Raw genomic sequence first — 21,944 nt, 5'->3', positions numbered from 1 at the left:
TGTAAGCGCTTCAGCAGACCCACACCAGTGGTTTTTAGCTACCTGTCAGATGTTCCTGTTGAAAGTACTCTAAGCCAAGTCTGATGTCAGTATTAAGAGCAGTTCATTAAGCCACTTTCAGCTTCGCCACAGGAAAAAATATTTGAGAAACAAAACTCATAGGCTATACAACAGAAGAAAAATAAAAGTCCTACCTCTACCACAGCTTTGGCATCCAGTCTAAAGTTGAAATCTCCAAAGACAAAATACGAAACCTTCTCAAACCGCTGATCTATAATTCTGTAAAAAAACAAAACAAAGCAAAACAAACCTGTCATTCAGCTTTACATATATGCGAGCACGCACAAACACACACACCTTACCTTCTACGCACAATCTCAGAAGTAAGTACTGGAACGATCAAAACTACCAGTTTATACTGGAACAATATATTAACCATGTTTTTGGGCTGATTTTTTTTTTGTTTTTTGCTTAGGTAATTCTATCTCTGACCCCAGTAAAATAATGTGTTTGCTTTCCCCTGTCTGGCTGAAAGAGCAATCTGGAGGACAGCGAGTTTGCAGCAGTTAGTACTAATAATGCAGAACCAGCATCTGGGCATCACAGAAATCTTGAGGGCACCATGGAGGTTCTCCACACCTTTGAAAGCTTCAGGACATGGCTTTGGGCTGGGCAGCTAACAACTGGGAACGCCAAATTAGTGGCAAGTTCAGAATATGTCCACCTTCACTCGCTTGCTGAGTGAGTTTACCTACCTGTAAGGTTGTGATTACAATGTTCACCAGCGCTTGTTAGTACTCTAAGAGCTATATGAAAAGTGCCATGTTAGGGCCAAACGTTAACCATCACAGCTGACAGAGACTGATCTATGAGGTTTTTCCTGCCTCAGCCATAGTTCTCTGGAAGACCCTTCTCTTTTTTGTTTGAAGCAGATCTTTACTGAAGTTGTAGCTAACACCCAAAAGGTGATCTGTCCAGACGTGGAGTAAAGATCGACTTTTTCTCAAGCCTTTGCTCAGCACTGAACAGGGAGATAAGGCATTACCGTTCATCTTTCAAATCTTGTATCATTAAAAATTATTATTATATTATTAGCTTATCTATTATGAACAACAATTGTCTGGTAATCCTAACAGTGTGCAATTTTACATGCTTCCAGAGATACTGGCATTTGGAAATCCACTTAATTTCAAACCAGGAATCAATACAATTGATTTCCTATCAGTAGCTGAGGAAGGTATGAAATACCTGAAACGCAACTGCTACAGCTACAAAGAAATACACAGCCAGAACGCACGAAGATCTGGAGCGGTATGCTAGGTGTCCAGCACTACGAGGTGAGGAACAAACGCAAGGCAATACACGGTGTACGTTGGGAATACATAAATACGTGAGCGTTACGCTGCCAGAAACCCCAGCCGAGCCAGAGGCAGGGACCCACACAGGCAGGCAGAGGATGACGAAGCAGTGGGCAGTGAGCAGCTTCCTGGAACAACGCTGCCAGCAAGGAGGCTCTCGTTTCAAATGGCTTTAAAAGTTTTAATACATTACATCCGTTCAGACTTTTCAAAGCTATAAAGATACAACATTGGATTTACAGTGAGATACTGCTGCTCCTCTTAAAAACACTTCACATTTTTAGCCAACGGTAATCTATTACATATGGAATATTATTCTACTGAAAAATTAACGTGCATTGGACCTAAGGTAGTGATCATTTGAAGCAAAATCTCTTGCAAAGACTGATCCTTTTCTGGTATGAAAATCTCCAAATCCTCCATTCAGCTGACAAATTATTGCAGGTACTGTTAATAAATACTGTCTGCTGTCAGCTCCCAGCAAGCACTGAGAAAAACCTGTCACTCTTGACCTGTACATAACATTAGTTTGATTAGTGCCCTCATGGCACGTTAAAGGAAAATGAGAACTTAAAAGTTAAACCATTCACATTACCACAATTTGCTAACACTATCATTGCCAAATCTGATATGCAACTTATACATAAGAAAAGCTGATTTTGCTTTGCCAACTTTCCTGATTCATGTCTTAGTTTTGGCTTTGCTCGTTCCCATTTATGGCTGACAAAGAAATGACAGATACTGCAGGAATGACATCAAGGTCTGGAGAAGGCCTCTTAGGACAAATTGATATTATGAGAACGATGTCTGTGATTGTGTTATGCAAAGACAGATATTCCAAATAAACAGACTGTTCCAAAAATAGCCAGTGAAAATGTCTCCTGATGAACGAAACAGCTGATTAGTCTGCTTCTGATCAATTAATTAGAATTCAGTAATTCCATAGTCTTGCACATTACCTGATTTAAAAATGATTTGCATACAAATCAATGCCAGCCTTAAAACTGATAATTTTAACCAGTTGCTCCCCTTGTAGTTTCTCTTGTTGGACCTTTTAGAAGGAGTGTCTCATGATGGACTGAATTAAAATAGTCTAAATGAGACTTCTCGAGAACGATGCTTTAAGTGGCTGCCGATGTATCTCCTCTTCACAGGTGGTGAAATGTAGGTGTACTGTAAAATTACCAATAGTGGTGTAGCAGGGGATATACACGTATATGCACTTATTAAACGACCTCGGATATCTAACAATAAAATATCCTTCAAATGACTCAATATATGCACGTAACCTACTCTCCTTGCCAATGGAACTTATTATTAGTTCAAGAGTGCCCAAACCTTAGAATTATTTCAGCACTTTGGTATTCTGATAGCTCTATTTGGAAACACTCCCTGGTGCCTACAGGTCCACTGAATCAAGGGCACAGGAACTAATCTTCTTGATTGCGCTTTTAGAATCAGGCTCCAAGTTAGCAAAGGAGATGGCAATAAGGAAGAGTACAGCAATATTTCCTCCCCCAGGAACACGCAGGAAAAACACCCGGCACTGGGGGGACTCGGACAGAGATCGTGTACAGCAGAACACTGCGAGCCTTGCCAGGACCAAGGACGCATCGCGAGGGGGTTGGGGCTGGAGCCAAACAAAAGCGTTCCCTTCCTCTTGTTTCTGTGTTCTAAGCCACAAATACACACAGCTCAGCACGTGTACGAGTACATGAGAACTCAGAAGACTTTTTTTTCTTTACAAGAACGAGTGCTTGCAAATGAAGTAGGAACACTTCAAAATGGGTGTTATTCTACTGCGCTGTTTTTTCTATAACAACACCCTTCCTTTAACCACGTATCAAATAATCCTTTAAAAAAGTTGCCATGTCAATGGAGTGATAAATCTGAATCATACAAAAAGAAAGCAGCCAACCTATGTCACCAGCACTGATCATGTTTTTGGTGGGAGGACCTACTGCCATTTCTTTTAGCTTGTACTTGCTGACGACCAGATTATCCCGAAGGGCATCAACATAGTTAAGGCTCTGTTCTTTCCTGTACAGCTTTTCTAAACAGCTTGTGACAAAACAACTGAGGTAACAAATTCACGGCTGCAGAGAAGCTACAAATATTTCACTTCCACAACTCTATACGCAAGAGCACACAAAAGCCCATCAACGCCTTAACTAGCGGTGCCGTTGGTTGTGGCCTACGCAGGGCCATCAAGAGATGGTGGGCAATCGGATGTACCCAATGCTTGAATGCAAATAAACCAGAGCACTTTTCAGACAGGTTACAGCCCTTCCTTTCCAGAAGGGGAAGTCCTCCCTTTGGAACAGTTGGAAGAACATGTTCATTCTTCTAATCCTTTGTTCTTGCTCCAGAAGGTATCACTTAGGAGAAAAGAGTTTATTCGCACTTAGAACATACCAAAGAAATATCTTTTACTTCTGTGCATCTTGGAAATCAAAATATCACATTCAACACGGCAAATACGGACCACCAGAAAGAATGCACACTGATGGCTGGATTTACCTTGTTAAACTTCAAAGCACACAAACAGAACCGCCATAGGTGATTTCTCTTCTACTAGGTTCCACGTCTACAGAGCTGTTAATTGCATACGGAGTTCTTGATAATACGATCAGATTCTTCACACATTCATTATTTTGCCAGTTTCAAACCAATTCTACATTTGTAACTGAAGGCTCTGCACTGGAAGCCTTCTGGACTGGTTGGGTTATTCGCTGTTTCTTTTCAAATTCTGTTATGTTTTGAGAAGAGGCAGACCATAAACAGTATTTGAAATAGAGCTGAACAGCTTTTCAGGCATGACAGGACAGTAGAAGAATGAAACACTCAAGCAGTTGTAACTTTCACGTAAAGTTTACAGTCAAAGTTAGTCACATGCTTAAATGTTTTGATAGTCAGATCCACGGTTCACACTTTTTTTAAGGAGTAAACTTCATTGCTAAGGGTGCAAGTTAATGTAAAACTAACTATAGCAATTTCTTTGCTGCAAAATGAACATTCTGATTTTGGTCTAACAACAGGAGGTTGCCTCACACTGGGTATCAGCAACTGCTTTACAAACCCAGAAGGAAGTCTCTGTGCCTGCACTGGCGCCGCACTCGCTCTGCTGCGTCAGTAAGGCTTTTAGGAGCAGGACCTCCGCTCACCAGTGCTTTTTAGCATGGCAGCCCCCGACACATTTTCCTGAAGACCCGTGACCCTGTTATTCTGGGTGCATCAGGAGAATTAGGAGAAACCTCTGAAACCCTCTGAGCTATGACGCCGAAGAGCTTTAGTGTGAGCTAGACTGGCCTGCGACGAAAGCACTGCCCAGCCCGGAGCAGGGGCCGGCCCGCGCGACAGGCGAACCCAAAGAGAAGCCAGACAAATGCCACGGTACAAACAAATGCTCAGGGCTTGGTCTCGGAGCCTGGGATACGTCAAATTACTCCAACATAAAGACAGACCTCTCAGTGTGGACGGCAGCATCAGCTAAACGGACCGTGAAGCACAAGTCTCCTCAAAGCCACTTAGGTGACCTGGATGCCGTATTCCTACCAAGACTAAAACGAGTCAGAGGCAGAGGTTCCTCTTCTCCTCTATACTACTGGAAATCTGGGTCTAGTTATTAATTTTAGTCTCTACACAGAACACCAAAAGGAATTGCTTAGTATGATCTTAAAACGAACAATTCCGTGTTACTGGAATCACTGAAATCCTTTTGTAATTCACTTTAAAGTACTCATTATAGTAGTTACAATTAAAGGTATGTTATGAAATGCACCTTCTTTTATAAAAAAGCTATATGGCGTACTGTACATACGTTCCAAAGCACTGAAATTCAGCCAGAAAATACCAGGGCAATCAGAAACATGACTGACCTCCCCTTGCTTTCCTACTTTTATACTGTTGCAAGAAAGGAGAAGACAAGGAGGCAGCTAAATATCAGCGGCTTGGCCACGGAAGAGAGCAGCTGAACATGATTCAGTGTGACAAGAGGCACTGTGATTTGGCTAAACCATTTCTCAGGGCACTTTGTAAGGAGGATCAGCAGCATTATTCCTTTAATAGCCATGTCTAATGCAATAGCCAGCTGGGTTTTGTCCCAGACCAAGGTATCAGCATCAGGTCAGAAGGTAACATTCTGTTTACACGATTATTTCCTAAAGCACTTATCTTCTCCTCGGTGTGAAAGTTGACTTTTCTGTTTGTAAGGAGGCCTAAAGAATTGAGGGAATGGGAAAAATTAGCTACACTGAGCTGGAGCTGAATGGCATTAAGTGGGAGGTCTGAGGAGGGCTGCTGCGGCGCTCAGCAGGACACCTTATTAGCCGCGTCATCGCAGTTCATTCAGGCAAGCCATACCAGTGTCACCAGCATTCCCACACAAAGACAAAGTTCTTCACACAGTCTATAAACATGCCTCCCCGGCCAATTCATCCTAACTTGACACCGCTGAAAAGAGGGGCTTGAGGGGTTTTTTTTGGGTTTTTTTTTTTAAACACAACAATAACATAACAAAACAAAACAAAACCCTCGCAGCTCTGCCAAGCAGGCTGAATGGGGGAGAAGGAGGGACACTGTCACGTTTCTTGGGAAGAAACAATCCAGAGGTCAAGCCATATTTTATTGAGTGAGCAAATTTTTATAATAACTAAACGTTTAAGCTAAATCCTACCTAATATGAGTGCTTGCGTATTTCTCGTCCAACTTTCTGCAGTCTGGTTTTGCACGTTCTCTGTGCAGAAGAACTAAAGGCACAAAAGCTGCTTTTACCAAGAAAATGTGTAAATAAAACGTCCTTTCTAAGTAAAGGAATACAAAAATGACAGCTAACTATGCTCAGAGGAGGGGATCTTTCCCCCAAGAGGAATGTTTAGAAAGGGGTAAAAAAAAAGGCAGAAAGTGACCTGCCCATCCCGTGGGTGGGAGGCAAGAGCTGGTAGGGAGGGAGCAGGTGAGCCAGGCTCAGAAGGTCATACAGCTTTACCACAGATCTGTAACACCAGAGGTAATAACAACTCCTGCAGTGACTTCTGGTGGAAAGTCAAGGAACGACGACAGTGAAGCCTGTCTCCTACCACAGCCACGTCGAGGAACTGAAGATGGAGAGCATGGAAACGTTCAGTTCTGGCTTACACAAAACTGGACACGGGATTGCTGTGTGGCCTTTCAGATTTCTGCCGTCACCATCCCCGTTACTTTTTCACAGAATCACAGAATGTTAGGGATTGGAAGGGACCTCGAAAGATCATCTAGTCCAATCCCCCTGCCGGGGCAGGATTGCCTAGACCATATCACACAGGAACGCGTCCAGGCGGGTTTTGAATGTCTCCAGAGAAGGAGACTCCACAACCTCTCTGGGCAGCCTGTGCCAGTGCTCGGTCACCCTTACAGTAAAGAAGTTTTTCCTCAAATTTAAGTGGAACCTCCTGTGCTCCAGCTTGCACCCATTGCCCCTTGTCCTGTCAAGGGATGTCACTGAGAAGAGCCTGGCTCCATCCTCATGACACTTGCCCTTTACATACAAGCTCGACTAGAGCTTCCCTTATAAGCTCTAGTCGAAGAGCTGAGCTTGCACACCTGCGCCTCGAGAACTGGTCTGTGGGGGATCCACCTCCAGCAGAGGTGTTGGAGAAAGCTTGGACCCCGAACCCTGTCATCTCTTCCACACATTGCCTGCCTTCTGCAGCACTGCCAGCGCTCAGCTCGCCCCATCCTGCATTCTCAGGTATACATTAGAGACAAATTCCAGAAAAAAACCCATCAATTCTGAATAAAAGTTACCTGGTGACTGTCTAAGCGTGTCTCAGAAGATGTGATGTAAGTGCCCTCATTGGCATGCCTAAGGTGGTGTTAGCACTGTCATTAAAAAGATAAAGTTTATCATATTTTTGTGCCTTGTTCTTTCTGATATAATAGCTAAAACCTATTAATAACACCAAAACATCTCAAAAGGTCAAGCAGCACACAGCAAGATGAAGGGAATTGTCAAGAAGCTTAGGCAATCATCTTAGCACTCAAGACATTTGCCAGGGCTGTTTAACTAATATGTGATGTTCACTTTTAATTTCAATATAGTGCCATTTGGGCAAAAATGCCGTATTTTTTAATTAATTACAATGTCAGCAGCTATTAAGATTAAAAGAAAGACCACATCAATAATAAATACTTAATCCAAAGAAAGGATTACAAGAAGAGCAATAAAAATCAATTTTTAGAGCTGGAAAATTGTGACTTTTTCCTCACTTGACTGGTATTTTCATTATATTGACAAAACCATGATCTTACCTGACACTGACATTCGCCTAATGAAATAGCAGCCATGTATAATGATGTAAGTACTTGTCAGTTTTGCTACAGGAGAATACAATGCTACGGCGCTGGCGTTACCTTACAAAGACATTTTCTTGCTTTTTATCTGATGTAAGAGAAAACAACTGGAAGAAAACGGAGAAATCGCACGTCTTTTTGAATCTTCCTTTGCTTTATCATGGAAGATTAAAGTTTTTCCACGTTAACTTCTGGAACTCCTCACTGTTGGTGACAGCTGGTCACAAGCAGGCAGCAGGTAACTGCCATACCTCAATCTGCACGAAGACTGAGACGCTGCAGTTCTGTCTCACTGCTCTGCAGGGCTTCGATGTGGTGGAGTAACGCAGATATCCCGTGTCTGCTCAGCGTTAAAAGTGCAAATAGCAAGCCAGAAAATACCCAGAGCACGAGGCAATGGGATACTGATCCGTTAACTCATTAAGGCTGGGAAAAGTGTTTTTTATGACAAGTCTAGAAGCATTCAGAACAGAGGCAGAACACAGGAAGACTTCACTAGCAAAGGATTAAAAACTGCTCGATGTGGAGAAAAACCAACCAGCAACAAAGGTTACCTGCTTAATGGTGAGCTTGGGCATCCACCCCTTTGGGAGTGGCACTACAGCTACGGGGGGACACAAACGAGGGGTGACGTGACAGAAACATCTGAAGTGCTACAGAGAAGGGAGAACCCCTCTTTCCAAAGAGCACGCTGGTTAAAAAAACTAGAGCTGACCACGTTAGGTTTGAACAAAGAAAATCCTGGTGGACTTAGAGACAGCAGGAGCATTTTCTTTGTTGGAGTGAGAAACTGCATCACCTTAGCTGCCTCTTAAACCCCACCCCGGTGGAAGAAAGACAAAGAAGCTTTCACAAAAGGTGAAGCAGTTACAGCTATTTACCTGTCAGGCCATGAAGAACGTCTGCCAAGTCCGTCTGCAACTGCTCCAGCACTTGTACAGGCAGATGGACAAGCGGCTAAAAATGCTGTAACTTGCACCTGGTTCCGTACCTGTTAGGGAGAATCTGTGTCTTTCCAGGACACAGGATACAAGCCTCAAAGACAACCACCTTCCCACATGGTGATCCGACCTTCCTACGGCAGTAAGGGTGTTGGGAGATGGTTACTCACTTCGGGCTCAAGTGGAAGCAGAAGGGAGCTCCCTCAACCACTCCTCCATTTCACAACTACCAACTCAGAGCATCATCTTACGGTGAGCGTGGTAAATAAAATCACAATAGCAATTTATTTTCATTCCTCTGCAAATGAATAAAAATGGGACCAACGGCCCATATAGATTCTTTTTAATTGAATCACAGCTACCCTGGATGATTATACGGCTGTACAACAGAACAGTTCAAAAGACACAAACCACAACGAATGCTGATGGGAGTGTCACCTTTACCCAGACATAATGACTGCTCTTTATCTAGCCTCAGACTCTCTAAGGAACAAATTACAGGAAAAAGAGAAATATAACTCAAGGAGAACGTGACACACTCTGCACATTCTCATGTAAAGCCATTTTCAGAGCAAAATCAAGCAGGCAACAAGTTGTTTGCAGCCATTTCTCTTTTAAGAGGTATTCTCCCGTTTCTTCAGTTGTCTCTCTTTAATTACACAAGTTCTCCTGGGAGTGGTGGTTTTTTCCAAGACATCCAATCTAGCCTCTAGTTACATCAGTTACACTCTACTAGAAAGACACGGCAGCCAACTGAGGCCGCTCCAGGAGAACCTGTTACTGGAAAATGGGTAACAAGGAGTCAAGCCCTTCTGAAAGGTGAGGTGGAGGCTTCAGGTGCCACCAGAAGTGGCCCCAGCTCACAAGCAGACTGGGAATGCCTTACTGCGACCCACACCGTCGGACAGCGAGCTTGTCTTGGGAAAACAACTGCTCAAACCCCTCCAGGAAACCTCAGGGCTTTTATTTTCAGCATTTCTTCTGAAAGTGCCACAATTCTGTTCGCATCAGGCAGACAAAGAGTGACTTAGTGTATCCGCACTATTTTTTTAAGTGACACCTTTCTGTGTGACACCTGCAAGTTCTCAAAGTTCTGGATTTTGGATTGCTGATTCTCCAGCCAGACCTTTGCTTCCAAACCTGCTTTTGTTTACACAGATTTCTTTTTGCCATGAGAGAAAAAAACAGATCTTTAATTTACAATTTGAATAATAAATCCTCAAATTTATTAATAACCTGTTCAGTTATTAATTAATTAAAAAAAAAAAGAGCCCCAAATGCTGAAAATAACAGAATAAGGGCAAAATTACTGACTAGGACTCTCAGAAAGCATCATTCACTTATTATGGAAATGCATTTATTGTGTCCTTAAAATCACAACCAAGTATATTTTCCATTACAGCACATAAAGCACAAAATTATTTTTCTGCTAAAAATATAACCTAAATAAAATTCAAAATGCGTTTGTGTAAACGGGAAGGACACACGAGTGAAATTTTTGACGACTGCATCAAACCTGCAGAAGCTTGAGCCAGCAGAAAAACCAGCAGCAAGGAAAAAGTGTCTTGTGCTGTATTCGACAGGCTGAAAGTAACAAGACAATTTTGCTGGATTTCCTCTTTAAGAGCTTATTATCCAAACACGCTAATTTTGAGAGCACTTAACCTTACTTTAAAGGGGGGATAACTGAATATTAATGAGATGAGCCTCAGGGTGCTTAATGAAAAGCTGTCTCTTGGAATGTGATCCAGGGCTTTAAAGCTTTGTCCAAAGACCTTTGGGTGGAAGGTTTATTTGCCCTGGGAGTGCATTCTATCAGCATCCACAGAAATTTCACTAAACGTTCGAAGGCGCACGAATACAGAGAGAGTTTTCACTTGACGTTAAAATCACTGTTGCAAAAAATAAATAAAATGTTAAAAAATCCCCAACCCCCCGCAAGCGAGCTACTCCTCGGATCCTCTCAAATGACCCAGATCTTTAGAGTGGTGTTTTCCTTTGCCTAGAAACTAAGTGGCTTTTCTTTTGCTCATTCAGCTCCTAGTTCTGGGAAAAGCCCAAAGAGAAACATTTAGATTGGAGGGGTCTTTGAGAAGATGTGACAGTTGACTGATGAGCATCCATAAAACGACAAAGAATAGTTGTGTGGAGCCGGTGCATCACATCGCCTCTCCCTGGGAAACTAATTGCTCTGAATTGTTAATAGTAACATTATTTTTCTGGCAATCATTTCTTTTGAATACCCAAAATGAGCATGAAACAGCTCCTTTGACCGGACATAAAAGTTAAATGTCCCAATGTTGATCAAATTAACTTCAGCTATGTGACAATGGACTATATTTGTGAGAAAATAATGAAGGGCACAAAGGGGAGCTTTATGCCAAGATTTCACAGTTGTAATGTAAAAATGTTTCTGTTGAACTAGGCCAGGGAACGTTTCAATAGGAAAACAGAAGAGCACTGTCACTTTCTTTAAAAAAAACCACATCCATTTTATGGATCTGAATGCTCCCGATCATTTCAGGAAGTTTAAATGGCTGGCACGCCAAGACCCCGCTATCAGGCTAACAGCTCACGTCCTCGTCCTTCCCAAACTCGCTGCTAACACTGGTAAAGGACCCTGTCCTACAGCTCCTACTCGATCCCTGGCCAGGCTGTTCAATTCCATACACACTCTTCCCCAGCAAGGGTCTACAGCACATGACTAATATGCCAATATGATTAATTAATAAGACATACGCACAAGCATTAATTACTGCAGATGTCTGAAAGACTAAACTAAAATGTAAACTACATTTCCCTTCTCACTCTCATGTATCAGCTTAAACCCTCCGACTTTGGAAAATACAAACCCACAAGTATTATGCAAGTAGGGCTAATTGTACACGGGAGTTATCCAAAATGGGCCTGGAAGAATTTTTTTTGCCCCACAAAATAGAGAGCAGGTGTTCTTATTCTCATTTATAAATAAATTTATAAAATCCGTTTTGACTGTATCTGTGTCTATCTGGAACAACGCAACTGACTTTTGGGAATCCAGGCTGGGTTTACATTAGTGTTGACACAGACTCATTACACACGTCAATTTTCTACGTATACACTGTATATGTATTTGTAAATATACAAGCACATATTTGCTGAACACCCGTGTAATTCCAACTCTCTCACTCTTTAAAGAGTCTAACACCACATTTTCTTCACACTTGCTAAATGGCAAATGCTGAAAACAATCTGGCTCAGCACACAGCAGCTAGCTGTCTTTAAAAGCATCCTCCTCACTATATAATTCATTTTAAACATTATTAAAGCTAAATCACCATTGTAAGATGAAACCTTTCTATTCCCAAAACATGTTATTACGATTATTAATAGATTCCCTCAGGAGAAAACTTTTAGCAGTAACTTTAAATCACTCACTTGACACTTTTTCCCTTTGTTTTTTCCCCTCTAACCTCTCCCCTTCTCAGTAATTTAGACATGTTGAGCAGCTTCGTGACTACGTGCTAAAACCTTGTAGTTAAAATAATTTTGGGAAACCAACTTCCCTGATGATTTTAACAGTTAAACTAATTAATTTGAGCTTTATTTGCAAACTCCTTTGTTTTTTGTACTTCAACCTCCTGCGATAGCTTTCACCTTACATGAAAAGGCTGCACCTAATTCATGTTTATGAAGATGCAGCGTGAACAGACCCGCGCTTTCACTTACTCCCACAGTGACCTAAATCAAGTGTGAGAAGGTGTTTCTGTTTCATTCAGTGAAGGTTTAGCTCATTAAACTGTTTTCCTTCTCAGTATTGTTCACTGGGTTTGAACTGCATCGCTGTTAAATGCTCTTTAGCAGTTTAAAGGCTTTAAAGGAAAAGACTTATCAGTCTCTGTTTTTAACAGCACTAAATCTGCATTATTAGTTCATGCAGATAAGGGGATTTAAAAGCTCAGCTTGAAACCTCTCTCTTCTGTATTTATCTGACACTGCATAGTTCCAGTAGCTCAGCTGGAAATGTAGATCTATGAAGCTTTAAAGAGAGATTAAAGCCAAGAAAAGAAGCACTTTCCCCCCAGAGCCGCTCTCACTTTCCCTTTTCCTGCTGTCTGCGGGAGCGGTGGCAGACAATGGTCCAAGATGGTTCCCAAACCCGCTGAATGGGGACACTGTTGGTGGCAGCATTCATTCAAAGTGAGCTTCAGTGTATTGTCCTCCCCAATCAGCAGCTCAGAATGGAGTTTGCTGGTGGCTGCCAAAAGGTTAGCAGTGCCCTGAAAGGGCTGTCCCATTATTCACTGCTCCTACAGAACTCCCCTTTGTGCCGCCGAGCCCATCGCCGCTCTACGGAGGTCCGGATCTGCGCCTGGCTGCCCCCTCCCCACGCACAAAGGCTGAATGCCGGCCCCGCCGCAGCGGGCAGCCTCGCGCCGGAGGGCTCCTGTCTAAGGACCGCGGAGCTGGGGCAGGTTGGGCAGTGTCACATTTTAATGACATACCACCACGACATCTCTGACCCACGGCTGACACTAATGCTGCAGGCTTGTTACCCTACCCCTGCCAGGGCATCGTGGGGGGTCCAAAGCCAAAATTAGCTAATGAAGCACGCTGTAGGCCGTGAACAGGCGTGCGTAAATAACGCAAAAGGTTTACACGTGTTCGCTGAAGCTCCCTCGTGCAAAGCAGAAGGAGAGGATACCAAGGGAGCCCAGAAAACATGAAATAAACCCAGGCCTTTCCCACACTCGTGTATGTAACAGAACTCAAAAATCTGTGTCTCAACCTGCACTGAGATCCTGATCTCACTGCGTCTGTCCTCTAAATAAGGGATCTTCTATAAGCCACTGCACGCCACCTCTTTGCAAACCTGCCAAGTGCCTCTGGTGTTTTCTCATGATTTGAACAGCTTTTACAAGTGATACAAGAGAAGACACACTGGATTTTTCCTCTTCATCCTTCTATCAACCCCAAAAGTGAAAATAAATGCCTGTTTTGGAGAAATTCCTCCTTAGCCCTCTGCTGGGGTGCTCAGGAAAAGCACTTAGACACAGAGTAAAAGGCAGTCTCTTTTGCTAAAGTATCTCCCCGACTTCAAGTAAGATAAAACTTACAGAAAGAAACAAAACTTTGGGTAGAATGTGACTGAAAAGGCATTTATACTCCATTCCACATTTCAGAACCTTTTCCAGTGAAAACCTACATAGGGAAAATGACAACACTGCATACAGAAAGATACTTTTCAAGGCATAACTCAATTTGGCTCAGGAGTGTCTAACTTCTAGGTTGCTGCCAGAGTCAGGAGAGTAACAGTTACTTGCGGGTGGGGAACTCCTCCCCGCGTCTGCCATACGCAGGGGAGGCTGCAAGCCAATGCCAGGAGGAAGAGACACTTTAAAGCTCTATTTCTCAGGCAAACATGAAGCCAAGCGGTACCTCGTCAGAGAAATACCTGTTTACTTTCCCAATACACACATGCCCAGGCAGAAATAATGTTTTCTTACGCTAGAAAAAGCAGTCTTTTTTTCTGACTTTATACCTGCTAATTAGGGCGGCTGTAAATTGTTGTGTATTTTTGGGACTATCCTCTGTATCGTGCCACCCCTCAGATGAATCGAGTCTGTAAGGCCGTTATAAACCATGATGCTGTTAATAACGGCGATGACTGCACACAAGCGCTGTGCTGCTGCTTTAGAAAGATTAGCTGCCTACTGCGCTCCGCTGGCACGGAGATTAAAACACCGCAGGGTTTAATGCTGAGGGGGCTGGAGCTCCTGGCTTACAGGAGAGGCTGACAGGGCTGGATGTGCTCAGCTGACAGAAGAGACGGCTACGGGAGGATTTTGTCGCTGGCTGCATCTGTTTGGTAGCTACAGAAAAGACAGAGACAGGCTCTTCTCAGCAATGCACACCAAAGGACGAGGGGCGACGGGCACAAACAGCTTGGAGGGAAATTCTGACTGAGTATTAGGGAGAAAAAGCTTCACCATGAGAGCAAACACGGTAACGGGTGGCCCAGAGAAGCTGCCATCACCGTGCATGGAGGTTTTCGAGGCTCAGCTGGATAAGCCTTGAACAACCCGAGCTGACGGTGAAGCCAGCCCTGCTCTGAGTGGGAGGGTGAGCAAGGGGCTCCCAGAGGCCCCTTCCAACGGGAATTATTCTCTCATTCTGTAACTGAAAACATATGTGAACGGCAGCTTTGTTAAGACTCCATGCAGACTAAAAAGAAGCGAAGCTAACACACACATTTAACAAATAAACTCTACAAGTTCTGGTGACTGCAGAGAGATTTCCAATGTCAGTAATTAGCTTAAAAGAGTGACATAAACTGATCTGTAACAGGCACTGTCTAGAACACTCTGATAAGAAGTGACCATTTCCAGTTCACAGAACACAAATCTCTACATTTCCGAGCGTGCCTTTGGAAACACCTTTTATATGCTGTTGTGAACAGAGAAGGTTGAGAGAGGCTGGTGAAGGCCAATACGTACCTATCAAGTACATAGCCAAGAGCCTTATGCCGTATTCCTGAGTAAACCGATGGGCTTGTTTCCCACGCAATTAAATTGGAAGCATCATGGAAAAGATGAATGTTTACCAAGTCAAAGGCACTATGACAAAAAAGGAAAAAAATAAAATGATTCAGGATAAAAGAAAAAAACATTTGTTGCATCAGCAAAGCATTCAACGTAACAACACTTACTGTATTCTCTTTTATGTTACCTTAACGTTTACTGACAGAGACTGTGCAAGTTAAGCTATCATCATCAGAAAATTGGCAAACGCTATCACCAAACTTTTGACAGCTCATCCACAGGTAAGACTGCACCTAGGCTTTTGCTTAAAATATGCAAAACATGAAAATGAACAGCTATTTGTCAGTTACAATTCACAGAAATCAAGCAGTACCCTCTCACCAAAATATTTTTAAAACAAAATTAAATGTGTGAATAAACAAGTGCAAGTTTATAAAGCTGTAGCAAAATACCTAGCAGAACTGTGGCTTTGCAACAGACAAAGTGAAAAGCTACTGACAGGAGAATTTTAATGACATTAAAGGCTAAATCGTATCACTGCACCTCCTTATCTGTCCCTGGGTGGAGAAAGCCAAGGTAACAGCGGTCAGTCTGCACCTCGCGGCCAGCGGGAAGAGGACACAGGCTGTTTCACTCGGACTGTGCCCGCAGGATCACAGAATCAGTTTGGTTGGAAGGACCTTTCAGATCATCGAGTCCAACCGTTACCCCAGAACTGCCCAGCCCACCACTAACCCATGTCCCTCAGCACCACATCTACACGGCTTTTAAATCCCCTGAGGGAAGGGGACTCCACCACTGCCCTGTGCAGCCCGTGCCAGCGCTTGACAACCCTTTCAGGGAAGAAATTGTCCCTGATCTCCAATCTAAACCTCCCCTGGCACAACTTGAGGCCGTTTCCTCTCGTCCTGTCACTTGTTACCTGTGAGAAGAGACCGACCCCCCCTCGCTACACCCTCCTTTCAGGCAGTTGTAGACAGTGAGAAGGTCTCCCCCTCAGCCTCCTTTTCTCCAGACTAAACACCCCCAGTTCCCTCAGCTGCTCCTCACAGGAGCTGGATGAAGAGGCAGGCTCAGAAAATCAGTAAAATTTGTAAAATTTCACAGCTTTGCTTCCTAACCTGAAAGACAGGAGAATTAACTCGTCCTTTGTACTCTGCGGTGAGGCAGGGAGTCAGACAGCGGTCTCTTCCCCTCTCAGCAGCTCTTACCTTCAGCAGCAGTTGCAGATGCACACCGATCGGTTTGCAAAGGGCTCCAAACCCACGCATTCTCCGCCTCAGGATAAGCTAAGCAGAGATGCTACTCCATAAAGCAATAAAACACATCTTCTCATTTCTCTGCCTCACTGGTGAACAACACTTGTGCTTAGCCCGGAGTCATCTTTGGATTTCAACTGCCTCTTCCCAGAAAAATCCGCTGAATGTCCTCTCAGCGTAAGGCCGAGGCCTTACTGCTAATGACAGGCCCATTCAGTGAGTTTGCAGTCCCCTCCGTGAGGTGGACCACAGCTCACCCCATCACCTGCCTGCACCACCTTGCCTGAGATTTCAGATTTAACCAGTTTTTCCCTTTACAGGGGCCAAGCATTTGGAATATGAACAAATGGCTCAATCATGCTGTCCTGTGCACAGACACCTCTTGTATGAGAATTCAGCGTGGAGATAAAAAACAACAGAGAAGGCAAACATCTCATGTTCAAAAAGGAGTTTGGAGCCTGACAGCGAGGGCATGGGACTTTGGCAGCGAGAGGTACCAAGCAGAAACCTCAAGCTGTGCCCAGGGAGATCCCCTGATCGTGACGGAGTCAGGGAACAGATTTGGACACAGCAAGTAATGACAATTAAAAGAGCAAACGCACCTTAAAGATACACAGGTCATTGAGCAGCCGGCACGAAGGCCTCTTCCAAAGATACTGGTGGGGTGCTCTTGGCTACAGTGACAGTGTATCTTGCCAAATGAACTCGCAGTTATGATAAAGTAGTCCTACTAACCTTCGTGTTAAGATATATAATTAGTACATAATTACAAAACATAATCTGGAGGTGATGGCTTGAGATGTCCATTCCTGTCTGCCTGAAAGAATCCCTGTAGGACGGGGAGAGGCCTCACGTCATGAGCTCACCTCCCACGTGAAGGTGTCTATAACCCATCCCTGTCTGCCTAAAAATTCCTTGTTCTTAAAACTTCCTAATGAAGGACCTTCCACCTACAATTCTCCTGTCCTTAAAACTTTCACCATATTACCTGTTTTCCTGCAAATGAAATCGATTCCCTTCTGCCCTTTCTGCAGGGGAGACAGACGGCAACCAGCCTCCCAGATGTGGAGAGAAAATTTTTTTCACCTCTTACTCAAATACTCCTACTCAAATACTCCTAGTCAAATACTCCTACCACCCTTGACTCTCCTGTTCTTCTTCCAGCTTATCTAAAGCACAGCACTCAAACCAGCACACAGTACTCTATCGAAGGCCTTGGCAGCATTCAATTCAATAACTACCATACCTTCCCCCCACGTCCTTCACGTGCTGTACCTGTTAACACATCTCGGTAAGACAACGACGAACCATACTCAGTTTCTTCTCCCTTGATCCTTCTCTACAGCACGGGTAATGAGTCAGCTGATCCCAACACTGTATTCACGCTTTTGAATTCTCCTCTCAAAGCGCCATGCTTCGCACTTCCCCGAATTCAATCTTGCAATCCTGCTTTCTCTAAAGTATCAAAACAACTTTGATTGCTGGTTCTGACCTCTGAGATCCTTGCAAACATCCCCAGGTTGGTGCCATACCTACATTGTACAAATGTATTCTGTGCTCCATCCTCCCTACAAACAGAAACTACGTATGCAAACTGTGTTTAAGGCTGTAATGCACTCAGGGCACTATCTCGCACCTATTAACACAATAACACTAAGAACTACTGGAACACAAATAGATACCACCCCCTCCTTATATTCAAAATACTAAAAAAAAAAAGTGCAAAAAAAAAAGTGCATGTAGTTACATAGTTCTCTCTCGTTTTTTCTTAAAATGAAACCCGAGTGCCCCAAGTTTCCTTAACTCTTCACTCTCACTAAAGATGAGCTAATGAAGAATAACAGACGTGAAAAATCTGGATTCACAGAGGAACTCAGCTGGGGCAGATCACTGAATCCCAAGGAGGAGAACGAGGACAGTTTTCTGAAATATTTTAAGGTCCCTTTTTTGGGTTTTTGGAAGCCCTCTGCTTTTGGCATGAGGCACCTTCTACAACGACGTTCTCCTAGGCAGGGCAAATTAATAGCTGCCTCCAAGGACTCACACAGAAGCATTAACACGTCTCCTGGCTATATTTTTAATGAACTATTAGCACGTAGAAATGTATAGATCAAAAGTCACGATTATGAAAATGGCCAGAACTTTGTTCATATGCTCATGGACTGGGTTTAGACACTTACCATACCATGAATAGACACACAACCCACTTAGACCTAATTAGGTGTCGTTTCTAAACCCCTGTATTTTCCGTGATATTTCACTTTCATTCTCCAGAATTTGTGCACGGTAACTTGCCCCTTCAGCTTTTCATTAGAAACATCTGAGATATTGTTGGATCACGTGGACTGTAATCACAGACTGTTGCAGTCACAAAACTACCACCACAGCTCACCTCACCTCACTACAGATCAGAAAAAGCTGTGAGCTTCTTCACTCTTACTTCCCCATATATAGACCCGTAGGAAACACAAGCGTAGTATATTATCTGATCAGAACATCTAGCTACAGACTGCTCCTTCCAAGAGCTGTCCCTTCTTAATATCAACCTGCAAGAAAATGTTTCTTCTAAATCTGTCTCTGAAGAACATATTTTTCTTGGAAAGGCCTAAAAATAAATCCATGTTATTTTTTCTGCGAAGAGAAAATCCAAGCGGATGGGAGAGACAGAACCTGGAAGCTCTTATGATCTAAGAGGAAAGGCCAGATTAGCAACTGGCACTAAATACCCACTTCTGCAGATCTCTACTGCTCAAACAACATGCCATGTCATACGGATCTGGAAAAATGAACGAGAACCTACATTATCGCACAGCTGCCTGCCTGATTCCTGGGTCAAAAGCCTGTAAAAGGAGAACACCTGCTGCTTTTTCATTTGTCACAAACTGTTTGCTGAATCTAATAAACATGCTTATGCAAACGAGCAGGAATACTGTTCAGCACTCAAAAGTCAGCCTGGGTGAACATTCATCAGACTTTAAAATCAAACTCAGAATTTTAAGACGTGAAATGACCACAGGAAGAAGGGAAAAATGTTGAGCATTCACATACATTTGTGTGACTATAATATATATAAGCAGTGAAGACAAAACTATGACTAAATGAAAAGCAAAGCACTGTCAGATTTCCAGGTAGGACCAGACAAATCTGACCCACCTGCGGGTTCATGGAGCTCTTCTTGTGTTACGACAAGCAAAATTTTCAAGGTCTTTCAGGATCAGTGTTTTGCACAACCAGCTGCTCTCCCCAGCATACACTACTACTGTTACTACTACTGCTGTTAATAAAGACAGCATTTTCAAACACAGACAGTAAATAGCTTCAGTTATGAGATACACCTCTCGTTAACAGCAGTTGGTGCTGCTCCTTCCACAGACAGGGCTCTAGTGTGTAACACTCTAATGACGTTCAACTTCTACTCTCATATTGTCGTCTGCTCCTCTCAGCCCCCACCTCTTTAGGCTGTTGGATGATCCCGAGAGCAGAAAATGTTCTCTCTGCTGTAGATTTTCACAGCACGTCTTAGGAGGAATCCTCTCTGAGGACAGCCAGGTTACACTGAACTCAGTGTGCCTCAGTCTCCGAGTGCACGGATGAGGCATTATGTGCTCAATAAATAATAGAGCAAAGCAACTGTTTTGGAACCAAGCTACTCTATGAATAGACCAATCTATGTATATGAATACCTGCTTTGAAATAGTTGTTAATGGAATACACATAATATACACATAATCAGAAATAAAGACACAACATACCAATCAGTAATACACCATCTCGTTCGAATGAAACCTTTTCTGGACCACTTGCACTGAAAAACAAGGAAATAAGAACCAGTCACTTGAAGTAAAGAATTACTGAGAAAGTGAAACATACAGAGAACAAAATAAAACAAAGTCCATCCATGCACTGTAACTAATAAGCACTACACACCAACTCAGGTACCTTGAAAACGTATATTGTGTCTCTTATAAATCCTGGAATTATTTATTTTTTTGGTCCTGCAGAAGTCAGAAACTTACGTGTAAAATTAATACAAGCCCTGGTAGTTGTTTATAGATGAAAGATAACCAGTTAGGAAAGCTTTACAACTGTATTTATGCTTAGCCTAAACCAGCAAATTCTTACTGCCTATGCACAAATGTCTTGGCGTCTTTGTAATTTTACCTGAACTTTAAAATGTCATCAGAGATTTACATCAAATTAAAATGAATGAGATCTGCTAGAAAGCTATTCCTCTGCTGAGCCAACCCACCCAATATTTCTATAAAAGTTAGGGGGAATTTAAATAATGGTAAAACACACATTTATCAAAGCTGCAACGTCCGCGAGAAAGCCACAAATCAGCTCACGCCAACGCACGGCCCTTCTGAGGCAGCACAAGGATTCCTCAGCACCACTCCTGCGCCGCTGCCGTAAATCACAGCCTCCCGCAGGGGGACATGGTGCTGCATCCTGTTTATTCCCTGTTAACCACGGACGCGGGGCCAGGCTGGTGTTCTCTGGTAACGAACCCCGCACCAGACAGGCCTAAGTAACGATGTTGAGGATTCTGTAGCAGATGACTGCAACTCCTTATAGCGAGAGCAGAGCATCCCCCGCTGCCCCGTACCTCTCCCTAAGGAGCAGGAGAGACTCACCAGGTGCCTTTATCCACCCCACTGCCGACAGTCCTCACGGGAATCCAAAGTCCCAAGTACTGCTGAGACAGTGAAGTGCCTCACAAAACCTCAACGGGCTGTTTTCTGATCGCCTTCAGATAGCAGCTCCCCACCTCCCACCCCCTCCGCTCTGCAGGCACAGACGTGGTACCCACAGCCAAGGCCAACCAGCCACAATGCTGCTCCTCTGCCACGGCCCCTCTCCCCAGCATCCAAAATATGCTTACGAAGATCCTGACACATTTCTTTTACTGAATAAATAATAGCTTATTCTTGAAGGCTTGAATGTGAAAACTATTTACTGATACGCAGTTGTTCTCTTCTATGTAAACCCAGGAAAACACGCAGCTACCTGTAAATGACACCTTATTTCTCTGATTGCCTTCAACTTCAGAGCTTGCCATTCTGTGGAGAAAGCGTTACCTACATGCTACAAAACTAAGAAGTAAAAAATTGCCTACAAAATTTCTGCACAGTTATGTACTCCAGGTTTCGGGAAACCTGTTTTTAGCATTTCTTACTTCAGGTGGCAATTTCAGAGCACCTTTCTGCAGGCCCGTGGGCCCTCGCTACACAGACTGCTGGAGGCGCCGGGAGAAGCGCAGCGTGGCCGCTGACCCGCGGTCCCAGCGGGGCTGGCCCTGCCGAGGAGGGGCTGGAGGCTTTGCCTGCCCAGGCTCCCCCAGCTCTGCAGTGCTCAGCAGCGGGCAGCACACGGAAGGGGTCCTCTCGAGAGCGCCGCGTCCAAGAACAGTGACTCACAACAAAGTCCTTCATGCAGTGGATCAAAATTCCTGTTTTGATCCTGTGGACACACAAGGAACAGCCTTCTCCTGTTCTTGACCTTTGTCTCCACTTGCAGTTGGCCTTCAGTAGCTCA

The 21,944-nt window shown here is 43.6% G+C and overlaps 1 protein-coding gene across 2 annotated transcripts in view; it reads right to left on the bottom strand.

Annotated features, from left to right (window-relative positions):
- Positions 1–21,944, bottom strand: part of INPP5A (inositol polyphosphate-5-phosphatase A) — a 208,902-nt gene that overhangs the window by 64,052 nt on the left and 122,906 nt on the right. For both annotated transcript variants that reach the window (XM_068398292.1, XM_068398293.1), the window contains exons 7-9: positions 20,162–20,214; positions 15,106–15,225; positions 195–279 (exon numbers count right to left, since the gene is read on the bottom strand). In XM_068398292.1, the coding sequence (XP_068254393.1) occupies positions 195–279; positions 15,106–15,225; positions 20,162–20,214 (258 nt within the window). The remainder of the gene's footprint in view (positions 1–194; positions 280–15,105; positions 15,226–20,161; positions 20,215–21,944) is intronic.

This window comes from Nyctibius grandis, chromosome 4, assembly GCF_013368605.1.
Source record: "Nyctibius grandis isolate bNycGra1 chromosome 4, bNycGra1.pri, whole genome shotgun sequence".
In the NCBI taxonomy this organism is placed as follows: domain Eukaryota; kingdom Metazoa; phylum Chordata; class Aves; order Nyctibiiformes; family Nyctibiidae; genus Nyctibius; species Nyctibius grandis.
Note: the sequence above shows the minus strand (reverse complement) of the source record. Positions and strands in the feature narration are given on the sequence as shown.